This window comes from Bombyx mandarina, chromosome 12, assembly GCF_030267445.1.
Source record: "Bombyx mandarina strain Sakado chromosome 12, ASM3026744v2".
In the NCBI taxonomy this organism is placed as follows: Eukaryota; Metazoa; Arthropoda; class Insecta; order Lepidoptera; family Bombycidae; genus Bombyx; species Bombyx mandarina.
In genome coordinates, this window is record NC_143219.1 from 8,147,437 (window position 1) to 8,159,777 (window position 12,341).

General features: G+C 37.8%; 1 protein-coding gene across 4 annotated transcripts in view; it reads right to left on the reverse strand.

Moving 5' to 3' along the window:
- Window positions 1-34: 34 nt before the first annotated feature.
- Window positions 35-12,341, reverse strand: part of bchs (WD repeat and FYVE domain containing 3 bchs) — a 50,758-nt gene continuing 38,451 nt past the window's right edge. For 3 of the 4 annotated variants that reach the window (XM_089731903.1, XM_089731904.1, XM_089731902.1), the window contains 9 exons: window positions 11,857-12,110; window positions 10,562-10,810; window positions 9,254-9,442; window positions 8,234-8,519; window positions 7,464-7,754; window positions 6,364-6,558; window positions 5,287-5,450; window positions 3,769-3,876; window positions 35-2,147 (listed from right to left, as the gene is read on the reverse strand). In XM_089731903.1, coding sequence (XP_089588029.1) covers window positions 1,983-2,147; window positions 3,769-3,876; window positions 5,287-5,450; window positions 6,364-6,558; window positions 7,464-7,754; window positions 8,234-8,519; window positions 9,254-9,442; window positions 10,562-10,810; window positions 11,857-12,110 — 1,901 coding nt within the window. In that variant the 3' untranslated portion in view covers window positions 35-1,982. The remainder of the gene's footprint in view (window positions 2,148-3,768; window positions 3,877-5,286; window positions 5,451-6,363; window positions 6,559-7,463; window positions 7,755-8,233; window positions 8,520-9,253; window positions 9,443-10,561; window positions 10,811-11,856; window positions 12,111-12,341) is intronic. The other variant, XM_089731906.1, reaches the window with a different exon arrangement.

Here is a 12,341-nt window from a genome sequence, read left to right on the forward strand (position 1 = left end):
TGTTTTATTTTAATGTTTAAAAATGATACAATAATTTATCTGCACCAATATATTTATTGTTATAGGTACATATCAAGAATACATTAGTCAACGGCATAAAATTTCAGTGCCTACAAACTACCTAAACAACATTATATTGTCTGTAAATAATTCATCTATACACTAATGCTGGGTGACTAAGAAACATTCGACTTACGTATTATATAATTTTATAATCCACTTTTCCTTATTTATATCCACATTAAACAATAATTATAAGCAACTTTCTAAATTCTACTTTGTTACATCAATAAATATTCAAGTTCCTATGCGATGTTTACAAATATAGAAAATTTTGCATAAAAGTTTCTTTATAATGTATTAAAAAATTACGACTTTAATCTTTAGAACATTTTATAATCGATTATTTTTTATTGATTAATTTACTACAGAAACAACAAAAAGCCGCACATCGAGGGATACAATAAATATTATATGTTTAACGTAAAATGGGAGTGAAATGTATATGGAGTAAAAAACCAATATAACGACATTACAGCAAAGTGTAAAAAATAGCTTTCAGGGAATGTTGATTCTAAATGCAAATAGGGTGTTTTGAATTGATAGGATCTACTGAACCGAAAAGGCCTGTATTCACAGAACAATAAAAGTTGCATAGGTTTTTTTGCATTACAATTTCTTAATATAAAGTAGACTAGCAATCAATCATAATTAAATTCACTCATCGAACTTAATAGGAAAATAATTCATGGTATAGAAATACGTTTGAACTAAAATTATATCACAATTTATTTATTCTTCAAAAATAATACAATTTAATAACATTTTATAAAAATTCACTGAGATCGTGATAGTATTAAACAAATATAATAGTATAATTTGTATTTGATTCTCTTAAACATTATAATACTGACTTACTATAACACAATTATATTAAATATACCTTCATTACAATACATCTAAAGCGCGCCTAAGACAATATTTCATACAAATATGTACGACTCCTATTTTGGTTCGATTTTTATAAATTATATTATAATATCAATCGGTTTTAAAAGGGACAGAATAAATGAGAATCTAATTAGCTGAGAATCACACCTTTGAGAAAAAATTTATTGCCAATTTTACTTTAATATCGATAAAAAACCCACGTGACTAATGTAAAGGCAAGTTTTGGGTTTAAAATGAGCAATTCGACGGACTAGTAAAAAAACTGTTCATATTTATGCAGCCTGTGCAATTGTGGTTTCAATTATTGATTTCCATTGTTATTTAAAATCATCCATGCCACCATACCAAAGTTAGCAAAATTACGAATTGTAAACGGACTAAAATAATAGTCTATTAAAATTTATCTTTTTATATACATATATATTTAAGCTTTTTATATATTTTGACGTGTGGTGTGCGATACATAACATAAAAAATAAAATGAACGAGAAAAGTGAAAGGAGGACGACAAATACTCGTACTAATTTTTCAACATTGACTAGACACAATTAATCATTTTCTACATTGAACGAACAATGAAGGATGTATGTATACATTGCTTCATTTTTTTTTATAATTTCAGATATTCATGTTACATAGAAAACGCAGGAAGCTTTAACAATAATCTTTTTTACGCATTAGGCCCGTCGTCTAAACCATTACACTAGACTGACGGAATTAGTTTTTAATTATATTATGTAGTTACCATACATTAGCAATTCAGATACGTACGCTGCCAAATTCATTGAATATTAGTTGAATTAGCGGGTCTTGAACTAGGTACCGAACCAGATCGTGATTGGTTCCTTCGTGTACGGATCGCCATTGTTATTTTACGTCATTCTAGAAACTCGATTTACATGTTAACACCGAGACGGTCACCATTCGAACAGTCAATTATCATCGGATGCGGAAAGCCTGTGCAAAATCCTCTCGACGTAAGCGTTTCTAGCGAACGAACCGAAGGAGTAGGACAGGCGAGTGTCGTGATGTTATTCCTTCTTCCCGTGTATGTTGTCGTGGCACCGCTGGCAGACGCGCACGGGTCGCAGCGCGCGCAGGCGCCGCACGGGCGCCTCGTACCGCGAGCAGCGCCCGCAGAACACGGCGCCGCACTCGCGACAGTGGTGCCGCCGCTCCAGCGCCGTGAAACGTACCTGTCATATACGATCACACTGTACTAAGACCAATAATAACATTTTTTTCTCCTACTTACGCCGAAAGTTCGGTTTTCCTTCCGCTGTACAGGGAAGAAAGTCTAACTTTTCCTCCCTGGGTACTGACAAGTGCGCATGCGCGTTAGTGTCTACGTCTGCTCTCACGCACCTAAAATTCTTCGCCATTGTTGTGCTCGGATAAATTGCAATATTGTGTTTAGTGTAAAAGTGAAATAAACAAAAGGCAATAAAATTTAATAGTGAAGTACTTAACAAAGATGAGTTCATCAGACAGTTCTTATTCAATTAGTAGTAGTTTATTTAAAAATTAAAAAACAGTTAAATTATATTTTACCCCCCGCCAGGGCTTCGCCCTTGGACCCCGGCTCGGTACTCTACGAACTTTCGGTCTGGTAGGAGAATAACATTTTTTTGCTAAAGCCGCGCCATTAAAGAAACGAATCTAAAATGGCGGCGGCGATCACGCGCTCTCACTCTAAACTATTGCTGTCTTTAGTCTCGCACACGGCGCGTACTGCATGCAAAAAAATATCAGTTCTGACTTTGTTCTCAGTCTCGACGCGCTCTGTTTTCTCTCAAATTCTATTGTTATTTGTTGCATTTGTTCGTTATTTCGTTGTTATTGTTATCGTTTTTTTTTTGTGCCACGTGTAGTAAATAATATGACTAGCAGACTGTCTACGCAAGTTGCATCCCAGATGAGACACCTCCACCTCTGCTAGGGCACTAAAGTAAAGTAAAGTACATTCTCATTTGTTTTATTTTATTTTTTTTACATAAACAACTTTTTCTTTCTATCTTTCTTTTTATTTGTTGACCCTACCATCTGTCAGTGCAGGTACATAGACGCCATTTTCGATTCGTTTCTTTATTGGCGCGGCTTATACAAAGTGTTAACTATGGAATTTACTATAAATGAGTCGACTATTATCAAAGGCGGCAATCTGACTTTTGGACAATGATTGGTAAATCAGAAAAACGAATTATTGACTTTGTATTCCATTGGCAGTCACAAAACTCTTCGGAACGACCCCTTAGATAAATAACAGGTTAACTATTAACCTTTATTTAATGCAGGTTTTGAACCGTATTCTTTGAAGGAGACGATTATATTCAAATAAATCTGTATTGACATATCAATAAAAAATTTTTGTCCAAATGTACAGATTGCCGCCTTTGATAATAGACGACTCAAATATGTTCTTGGTGTACTGACTTTTGAAATGCTGCAAGTTACTAGATAATATTTAGTCCGGCTAGTGAGCCTTGTGTCGCGTGAATTTTTATAAAACACTTTAAATAGGCAAAAGAGGCTACGGCCCATCTCGTGTTCAGTGGTTACTGGAGTTCATATACATCACAACTTGAATGCCTACACCTACCTTTTAATATATATAAATTGTATTATTATAAATAAAATTAATTTCATAATTGAAGGAGCTTACTTATTGTTAAAAAAAATATTTCATTGCTCGGTTAATTAATAGTATGCAGCAAAAAGTTATGCCAATTATTATATAAGATATTTGAAACATTGTACTAGGGTAAATATATATTTGAATGATAATTATTATATTGATAATTTAGTTTCTGCACTTACTTGACATTGCGTGCAATAAGGAGCAGTGTCGTCTCTAACCCAATGATCAGCAGGTCCCCCTTTTGCTCCCGAAGCTGAAGACATGTCCGGCGCAGACCAACGGAATATCTGTGAATTCGACGTTATCTTGTAACATAGAAATTGCAAAGCCCAGTTAAAATATTACAAGTTCATTAATAAACACTGATCGTGGAAGTGCTTTTTTTTTTTTTTGGACCGTCGGTCTACCGAGCAATATCATCCGCTCGGTGGAAGATCTTCCCTTTGTCGTATATATCTTCCCAAAATTTGTTACTTCCGCTTAAATACTATTGTTTACACTTCGATAAAGCGGCACGACACGAGAACCCTCTCATCGTGGCCGCCGGTAACTACATTCCCGATCCTGCGGACAGAATGGAAAGCAGTCGACGTCGCCCAAAACACGTTATCTCGGATCCTCCCGATCCACTAACGGTGCTTTTAGGTACTTCAAGCACCGGTCACCGTTCTCGTCGAACCCGTCGCTTGCGACGAAGGGCTCGACGAGTAAATTAACTCTCAGACACAGCCCACTGAGTTTCTCGCCGGATCTTCTCAGTGGGTCGCGTTTCCGATCCGGTGGTAGATTCTGCGAAGCACGGCTCTTGCTAGGGTTCGTGTTAGCAACGTCGTCAGGTTTCAGACACGTGAGCTCCCCTACTAGTTAAGGTTCAGCTGACATAGCCTCTCAAGGCTCTCAGCTTAGGTAGGAAAAAAAAAAAAAAAAAAAAAAAGCTTTTTTCACAAACTTACCGCAAAACGAATCAGTGATGAATATCGTAGTAAATTGTTAAATATAATACAATAATTCATCCATTATTGTACTATATTTTATTGTTTACATCCAAAATCATTAATATAAAGCGTAATGGCCATTTGATTCCATTTTTTCCTCGGATATCTTTACGATAAGAATTTATAGGTTGCTTTTGGAACCGTTCTTGATACTGTTTTTACAAAATTACTTTTTCATGATATAATATGCTGCTGCATATAAATAGTTTGAAAATGGGATAAGAAACATCCTTCTATTTATACAATTTACAAGTCATTTTTTTATGAGATTTTATGACCTGGTCACTAAGACCTTTAAGTCATGTCTTATTTTAATTTATATACTTATTTTTATGAAAAATGATAATATAGAGTGAAATGAAATGAAGATGATTAATTTGAGACTAATCAACTGGGATGAAATTAAATGAAATGAGATGGTATGGGATGAAATATAATCTCAGTAAAATGGTGGTCATTTACTGGGATTTTTTCAGTAGACTTTTTGGAGAATCCCGAGAGGTTACGTCCAGCGGCTTTGTTTCATTTTCCCACACTTGTGCATTTTCAAAGATATTAAGCAGTTAATAAACCACCGTTATTACACATTTAAACCTGAAGAAACACTAAATAGAAAAAATAAACAAATCACACAACTTTACTCCTTGCTTTCCCGCCATAAAGTCCCCATTTACAAGTCAGTAATAATGGTGTATAGTTTACCCGTCCGCGCGCGTCCCCCACGGCGAGCCCGCGGCCGGAGCGCGGCGCGGCGGCGGCGGTGACGGCGGCGGGGCTCACGTTGTCGCGGCGCTCGTACGCCGTGTGCATGGTGAGCTTGCCGCGCAGCACCACGCGCCGGACCCACTTCACGTTGCACTCGCCCTCTGCATCACAGGCCGACCTCAGCACAATACACCCCTATTCTGTTTCTTGATACGGTCGTTCCTAAACCGTAGTCCGTTTATATGACCGCTATACCTAGTGAACTCGAAGAGATTCGAAAGCTCATTAAAAAGGTGATATTGGTTTCTGATAAAAATATATTTAAATTGATACTTGAATTTCTACCTCGCTATTTTGATTAATTAAAATATATGTTTCTCCAAATTATAGGCAAAAAGATAGTAGTGCCCTTAAGCATTTGAAAATCCACAGTAATGTTTTATCTTCGTCTGACCTTAATTCGCGACTGGATTAGCTAGGATTCATGTTTTAAATCCAATAATTCGTATTTAACGGGTATTTTTTTCCAGAATATAACCTTTAAAATTATTTAATCAACTTCAATTTTGCTGTGATTGGTATCATCATCATCATTATCCTGCCCTTCTCCCAGTCACCTGGGGTCGGCGCAACATGTTTTCTCCTTCCATACTCTTCTATCATATATCATTTCTTCGCTCACTCCCCTCTTACCCATATCGACTTTCACGCAATCCATCTATTTCTTCTTAGGTCTACCTCTTCCTCTATATCCTTCCGCATTCATAGTTAACATTCTCTTACCAACCTCATTTTCATTTCGTCCCATCACATGTCCATACCATCCCAAACGCGCACTTCTCAGCTTCTCTGTCACAGGTGTCACTTTCAGACTTCCTCTAACATATTCATTCCGTATTCTATCCATTCTCGTTACTCCACACATCCATCGCAACATTCGCATCTCTGCTGCATGCAAACGCCTTTCATCCAGTCCATTCGCCTTACAATTATAGTTCAAATATTAGTTCAAAATACAAACAGAGTCAGAGAGAAAAATACACGAAATAGTTAAAAAAGTTCCAGAATCAGTACCGATATCGGGCGCTGGTCTGGCGGCAGGCTTGTAGGCGGGGGAGGGCGAGGGCGGCGCGGAGAGCACTACGAAGGAGTCCGTGAGGCTGGTGTCGGACTTGCTGGTGCGCAGGCCGCCTTCCTCCCGCCCCTCCCCTGACGCGCCCGCCACCTCCATCGAACTGGACTCGCTTGATTCGCCGATGCTCCCTCCACCTGTTGAGCATAGCACATTCCCCACTCAAACATTGCAAACTGTCATCGGATATCGTTATTATTATTATTAATTTATTAGTAAACTACTTGATTTTATCAACATTACCTGCAATACATCAAGTTCTTTTTTCTCCTACCTACGCCGAAAGATCGGTTTTCCTTCCGCTGTACAGGGAAGAAAGTGTAACTTTTCCTCCCTGGGTACTGACAAGTGCGCATGCGCGTTAGTGTCTACGTCTGCTCTCACGCACCTAAAATTCTCCGCCATTGTTGTACTCGGGTAATTTGCAAATATTGTGTTTAGTGTAAAAGTGAAATAAACAAAAGGCAATAAAATTTAATAGTGAAGTATTAAACAAGGATGAGTTCATCAGACAGTTCTTATTCAATTAGTAGTAGTTTATTTAAAAATTAAAAAACAGTTAAATTGTTTTTTTACGAGTACGGAGGGCTTCGCCCCCCCTTACCCCGGCCAGGGCTTCGCCTCTGGACCCCGGCTCATTACTCCACGAACTTTCGGCCTGGCAGGAGAAAAAAATATATGTGCACCGCGGGAGAAAAGTTGGAATTTCCTCCAGCATGTTGGTGTTCCAACTTTTCTCCCGCGGTGCACTATGTACTATTTTTAAATATAATAAAAAATAAAAAAGACATTTGATGCGTAGAGAGGAAATGGACTAGGAGATGTATGGAAATGGTAGTGCAAGTTAGAGGGGAAGAGGTCGACCGAAGAAGACATGGATGGAGTGTGTGAATGACGATATGAGAGAGAGAGAGGGTGAGTGTTGAGATGACGGCTGATAGAAGAGAATGGAATAGAGCCGACCTCACCTAGTGGGATAAGGTGGAGCCAAAGAAGAAGAATTAAAAATAAAAAAAACAATCATTACAATTTTATTACTTACTTTTCCTGTACAACGGATTCGCCTTTGACTTCCGCCTCAGTATTACGTTCCCTTGCTTCTGAAGCTTACATCGGTGTGTCACATTTTCTTTGTCATCATCAACTTCCTTCTCGTTGTCGTAATCCTGTTTGACTTCATCACAAGAATCGACAATATGTTCGTCCTTTTGTTCAAATCTTTCATCGTTGTCGCTGCAGATATCTTTCTCGTCGTGTCTGCGAGCGGACTCCTTTGCACTAGTTTCACAGGCATCGGACAGAGAACTTTCTGATGCTGATTTTACTAAACGACCTAAAAGTAAGATTTCTAATTATCTAACTATCACAAAGAAAGCAAATAATAGTTCAAAAAAACTAACAAAATACGCTCTTATAGAAAATCCAACTAAAAAATTGAAAATAAATTTTAATAAATTTGAGTTAAAGATAGTGTAAGAAAAAATAATTTATTTAAAAAAAAAAACGTGAGGTGCGTGGTATCAGTAGTTATAAATAATTTATGAACAGATATGAGCAGAAAGGTTATTTTAATAATATCCTGAAAAGCAGGAGGATAATTTTTTTTTAGTTGAATTTCAATTTTTTCACATTTTTTTTTTTATTTTGAATTGTGTCGGTCCTTAATAGGTACACCAAATTTCGAATATAAACGTCTGAAGCTAATAAAAGCGTATTAAAAGTACTAAAACTAATATCGAACTATGACGTAATTGTTTCACCAAGTCGTTTAAGAATTTAGCTTTAAAGTATAACATTAAATTTACAACTTACCATCAGTTTCTTGTGATAGACTCATCTGTTTAACCAATTCTTCAACCCTTTTGATAGCTGCCTCAGTTTCTATGGGCTGAGGATCATTAATCTTCACATCAGCGTCGATTGTTCTCTCACTCTCTGTTCTCAACTCCTCTGTGTCCAGCTCCGATGATTTTTGTTCTTCTTTCCCTTTGTCTACATCAGCAGAGCTCGAGGCAGGGTCAACACTAACATCTCCACAGTCTAAGCTTTCATCGGCTTGACTCTCTGATGTATCCGCTATGTAGTCTATGGACCACATCTAATGAAACATATTTAATTGAGTTGTTTAGTAGGTCATCGATCATATCGAAATTTATATATTAATAGGTGAAGCAAAAACTTTGTGCCCCTTTTTACGAAAATTACGCGGGCAGAGGAGTATGAAATTTCCTACACTTATGGACAATATAGAATGCAGAAAGCTAATTTTTTAATTATGCATAATAAAATACATTTAATTAATAAAAAAAACATTACACACACTACAATATATTTGACACACGCATATATACTTTTTTGTTTATTGTTAAAACCTGTGTTAGATTAATATTATTTCTCTTTAATATTATTTGTCTACAGTGTAGCCTTGGTGAAATCTGTGATTATAGAAGTAAAGCCTTTGGCAATAGAACCATAATAATGTTTAAACATATAATTTCAATTAATAAACAATTGTTGTCGAATTTCGACTACTGGGCGACCACAATTAAATAAAGAAATTAATGGATGAAGAGGTTAGTTATGTGCCTATAAACCATATTAGACCTTAAAACTCCGGGTTCAAAGGCTATTTTTTAGAAATTGCATGTATTGAAGGAGTTCGTACGAATAAAAAGTACAGGAAACAAAAGTTTGTTGCCCGTTTATTCAAAATTAACAAATTGTACCATATCCTCTTCATCCACTCATGTCTTCAAATGTAAAACCAATTACTGTTGCACACATTATCGGATGGTGCATTGTGAACGTATATGGACTGAGTGGCGTACGAACCCGGACAACCCCGTCCGACGAGCCCGTGATGACGACGTTGAGCGGGTCCCATTCCCGGGTCTGGCTGAAAGCGACGCACAGAATCTGATGCGACCGTTCACGCCCTCCCGCCGTGTCCACGCCGCCCAGCAACGTGCCGTTGATGGACCACAGATACAACCAGCTGCCGCGACACGTGGCTATGTCGCCCTGGAACAAACAGACACGAACGGACTTTTTGGCGGGAACACGAGGAGTGAAGTTGTGTGATTTGTTTTATTTAGTCTATTTAGTGTTTCTTCGGGCTTAAATGTAATAATGGTGGTTTATTAACTGTTTAATATCTGTGAAAGTGCACAAATGTGGGAAAATGAAACAAAGCCGCTGGACGTAACTTCTCAGGATCCTCCAAAAAGTCCACTGAAAAAATCTTAGTAAATGACCACCATTTTACTGAGATTATATTTCATCCCAGTTGATTAATGTCTCAAATTAATCATCTTCATTTCATTTCACTCCATCATATCATTTTTCATAAAAATGTGAATATAAATTAAAATAAGACATGACTTAAAGGACCAGTTATCAGGTCATAAAATCCCTTAAAAATACAGACACGAACCGGTTTCATCGAATCCAAACCTTTGCGTGACGTTTAAGGCTTCGTTAAACAGAACGCGTAATTAGCGCGCGTCAGAACGCTAAACTGACGGCGCGCTATGATGCCGAGATGTTCTGTATTACTATGGTAATATACTGTCAAACAGAACGTGTAATTAGCGCGCGTCAGAACGCTAAACTGACGGCGCACTATGATGCCGAGATGTTTTGTATTACTATGGTAATATACAGTCAAACAGAACGCGTAATTAGCGCGCGTCAGAACGCTAAACTGACGGCGCACTATGATGCCGAGATGTTTTTTATTACTATGGTAATATACTGTCAAACAGAACGCCAGCGCTATAAGTATGCAACGCTCTGTCGCAGCGTTAGGACGCTTGACGTCAGGCGATGTAATTTTTTTTTAAAATTATTTTAGCGTCCGAGTGAATGTGTATTAAAATACTGGATAATGCCCGAAAAATTGATAGAATTATTTAGAAAATACCCATGCTTATACAATTCCACATCTGAATCACTCGAATCTTAATACTTTAGAATTTTGAGACTGCTATCGAAAGGCACTATGATTTGGCGGATGTTACGTTGCGTCAAGGAGCGTTAGGCTCGTCTAGTGAATTTGTGTGACATGAAAAGAGCGCGACGTTAAAACGCAGCGCTAAGTACGCGTTCTGTTTGACGAAGCCTTTAATTAACAAAACTTACGGTTAAGTCGTCGATGGCGAGCGCGGACACGGGGGGGTGCGGGCCGCGCGTGTTGTCGGGCACCAGTTGCCGGATGAAGGAGCCGCGTTCGACGTCCCAGACGATGACCTGCCCGTCCCGGCTGCCGCTCACCACCAGATTGTAGGCGGGGCTGGCCGCCAGACACGTCACGGCCTCCTCGTGACCGTACAGACACACCTTGACCGACAGCCGACGCCGGCGAGCCAAATACTGCCACACCGTTACGACCTGCAAATAATTTGATGCGAATTACATTTGGAAATTTAACTTTATTGCAGAGAACGCTGAACGATCCTATACCAGAATAAATCTCATCGTCCAAGGATACGATAATTCATTGGAGGAATTTCGACCTTATTTATCTAAATAACAAGCGGCCCGCTCCGGCTCCGCTCGGTTCTCTAACAAAATTTTTTTTTTTTTTTGCTTAGATGGGTGGACGAGATCACAGCCCACCTAGTGTTAAATGGTTACTGGAGCTCATAGACATCTACAACGTAGACGCGCCACCCCACCTTGAGATACAAGCTCTAAAGTCTCAGTATAGTTACAACGGCTGCCCCACCCTTCAAACCGAAACGCATTACTGCTTCACGGCAGAAATAGGCAGGGCGGTGGTACCTACCCGCGCGGACTCACAAATGGTCCTACCACCAGTAAAAATTTCAACTAATTGAAATTTTGCTTCTGAAAGCAAGCAAAATTTCAATTAGCAAGCAAAATAAAACAACTTCTAATAAGAAGTTGTTTTATTTTACATTTATAATAAATTGTTTTTTTTTAATAAAAGAACACTTATTGCGGCGTAACTATAATAGTTAGACATATACTGTCGCGACATTTTTTGTAGATAATAATGTGTTCTACAAAGTCCTACTACATTATTTTATTCTATCATCAATAATTTTCGCAAGGCACGCGTTGTAAAGAATATTTTATGTATTTTTTTTACATTTCGGGTTAAATTATTGGAATTTTAGTAAGAATCCCTATTTTTTTCAAAAAAGATTATTATAGCCTATGTCACTCGGGAATAGTGTAGCTTCCAAACAGTGAAAGAATTTTTCAATTCGGTTCATCATTATTTTCGGTGCCTATTCAATACAAACAAACAAACAAATCTTTCCTCTTTATAATATTAGTATAGAAGTATATTTGTATAGATTAGTCTTGAATTCTGACATCTGATGTTCCGAAGCCGCTGATCTCCAAAGTAATAAAGAACGTATTCCTCTTGGAATACAGCTTTTTATTCTTTATAGACAATTACTCACGGTACTGGTGCCGGCGGTCACGATAGTCTTGGCCGAGGGGCAGACACAAGCCACAATTTCCCCACAGGACTGCGCCACGGATTCGCACACGAACACCGCCTTGTCGTTGTCGTAGTTCCCAATCCTCAACGAATGATCAGCGAAGCCCCAAGCCACGTACTTGTTGTACGAGGGAGGCATCAACACCTTGTTCTGTTCTACTGCTAGGATTGCTTTATCGGTATATAATATTTGACCGACGGGCCCTTTCACTTCTGCGGAAGGTGTACAGATAATTGATTTTAGAATTTCAGTAATATCTTATAGGTAATTTTTATGTCTAATTGTACCAACATTTTAAGATAATTTGTTTTAATCATTCTCATTTTTTCAAAAATGATTACCATAATTAAGTAAACATGTTTCCAGAACTTATTTCAACTTAATGTCTTCTTATACATTACAAAATGTACAGAACAATATAATATATTGTATAAATATATTCA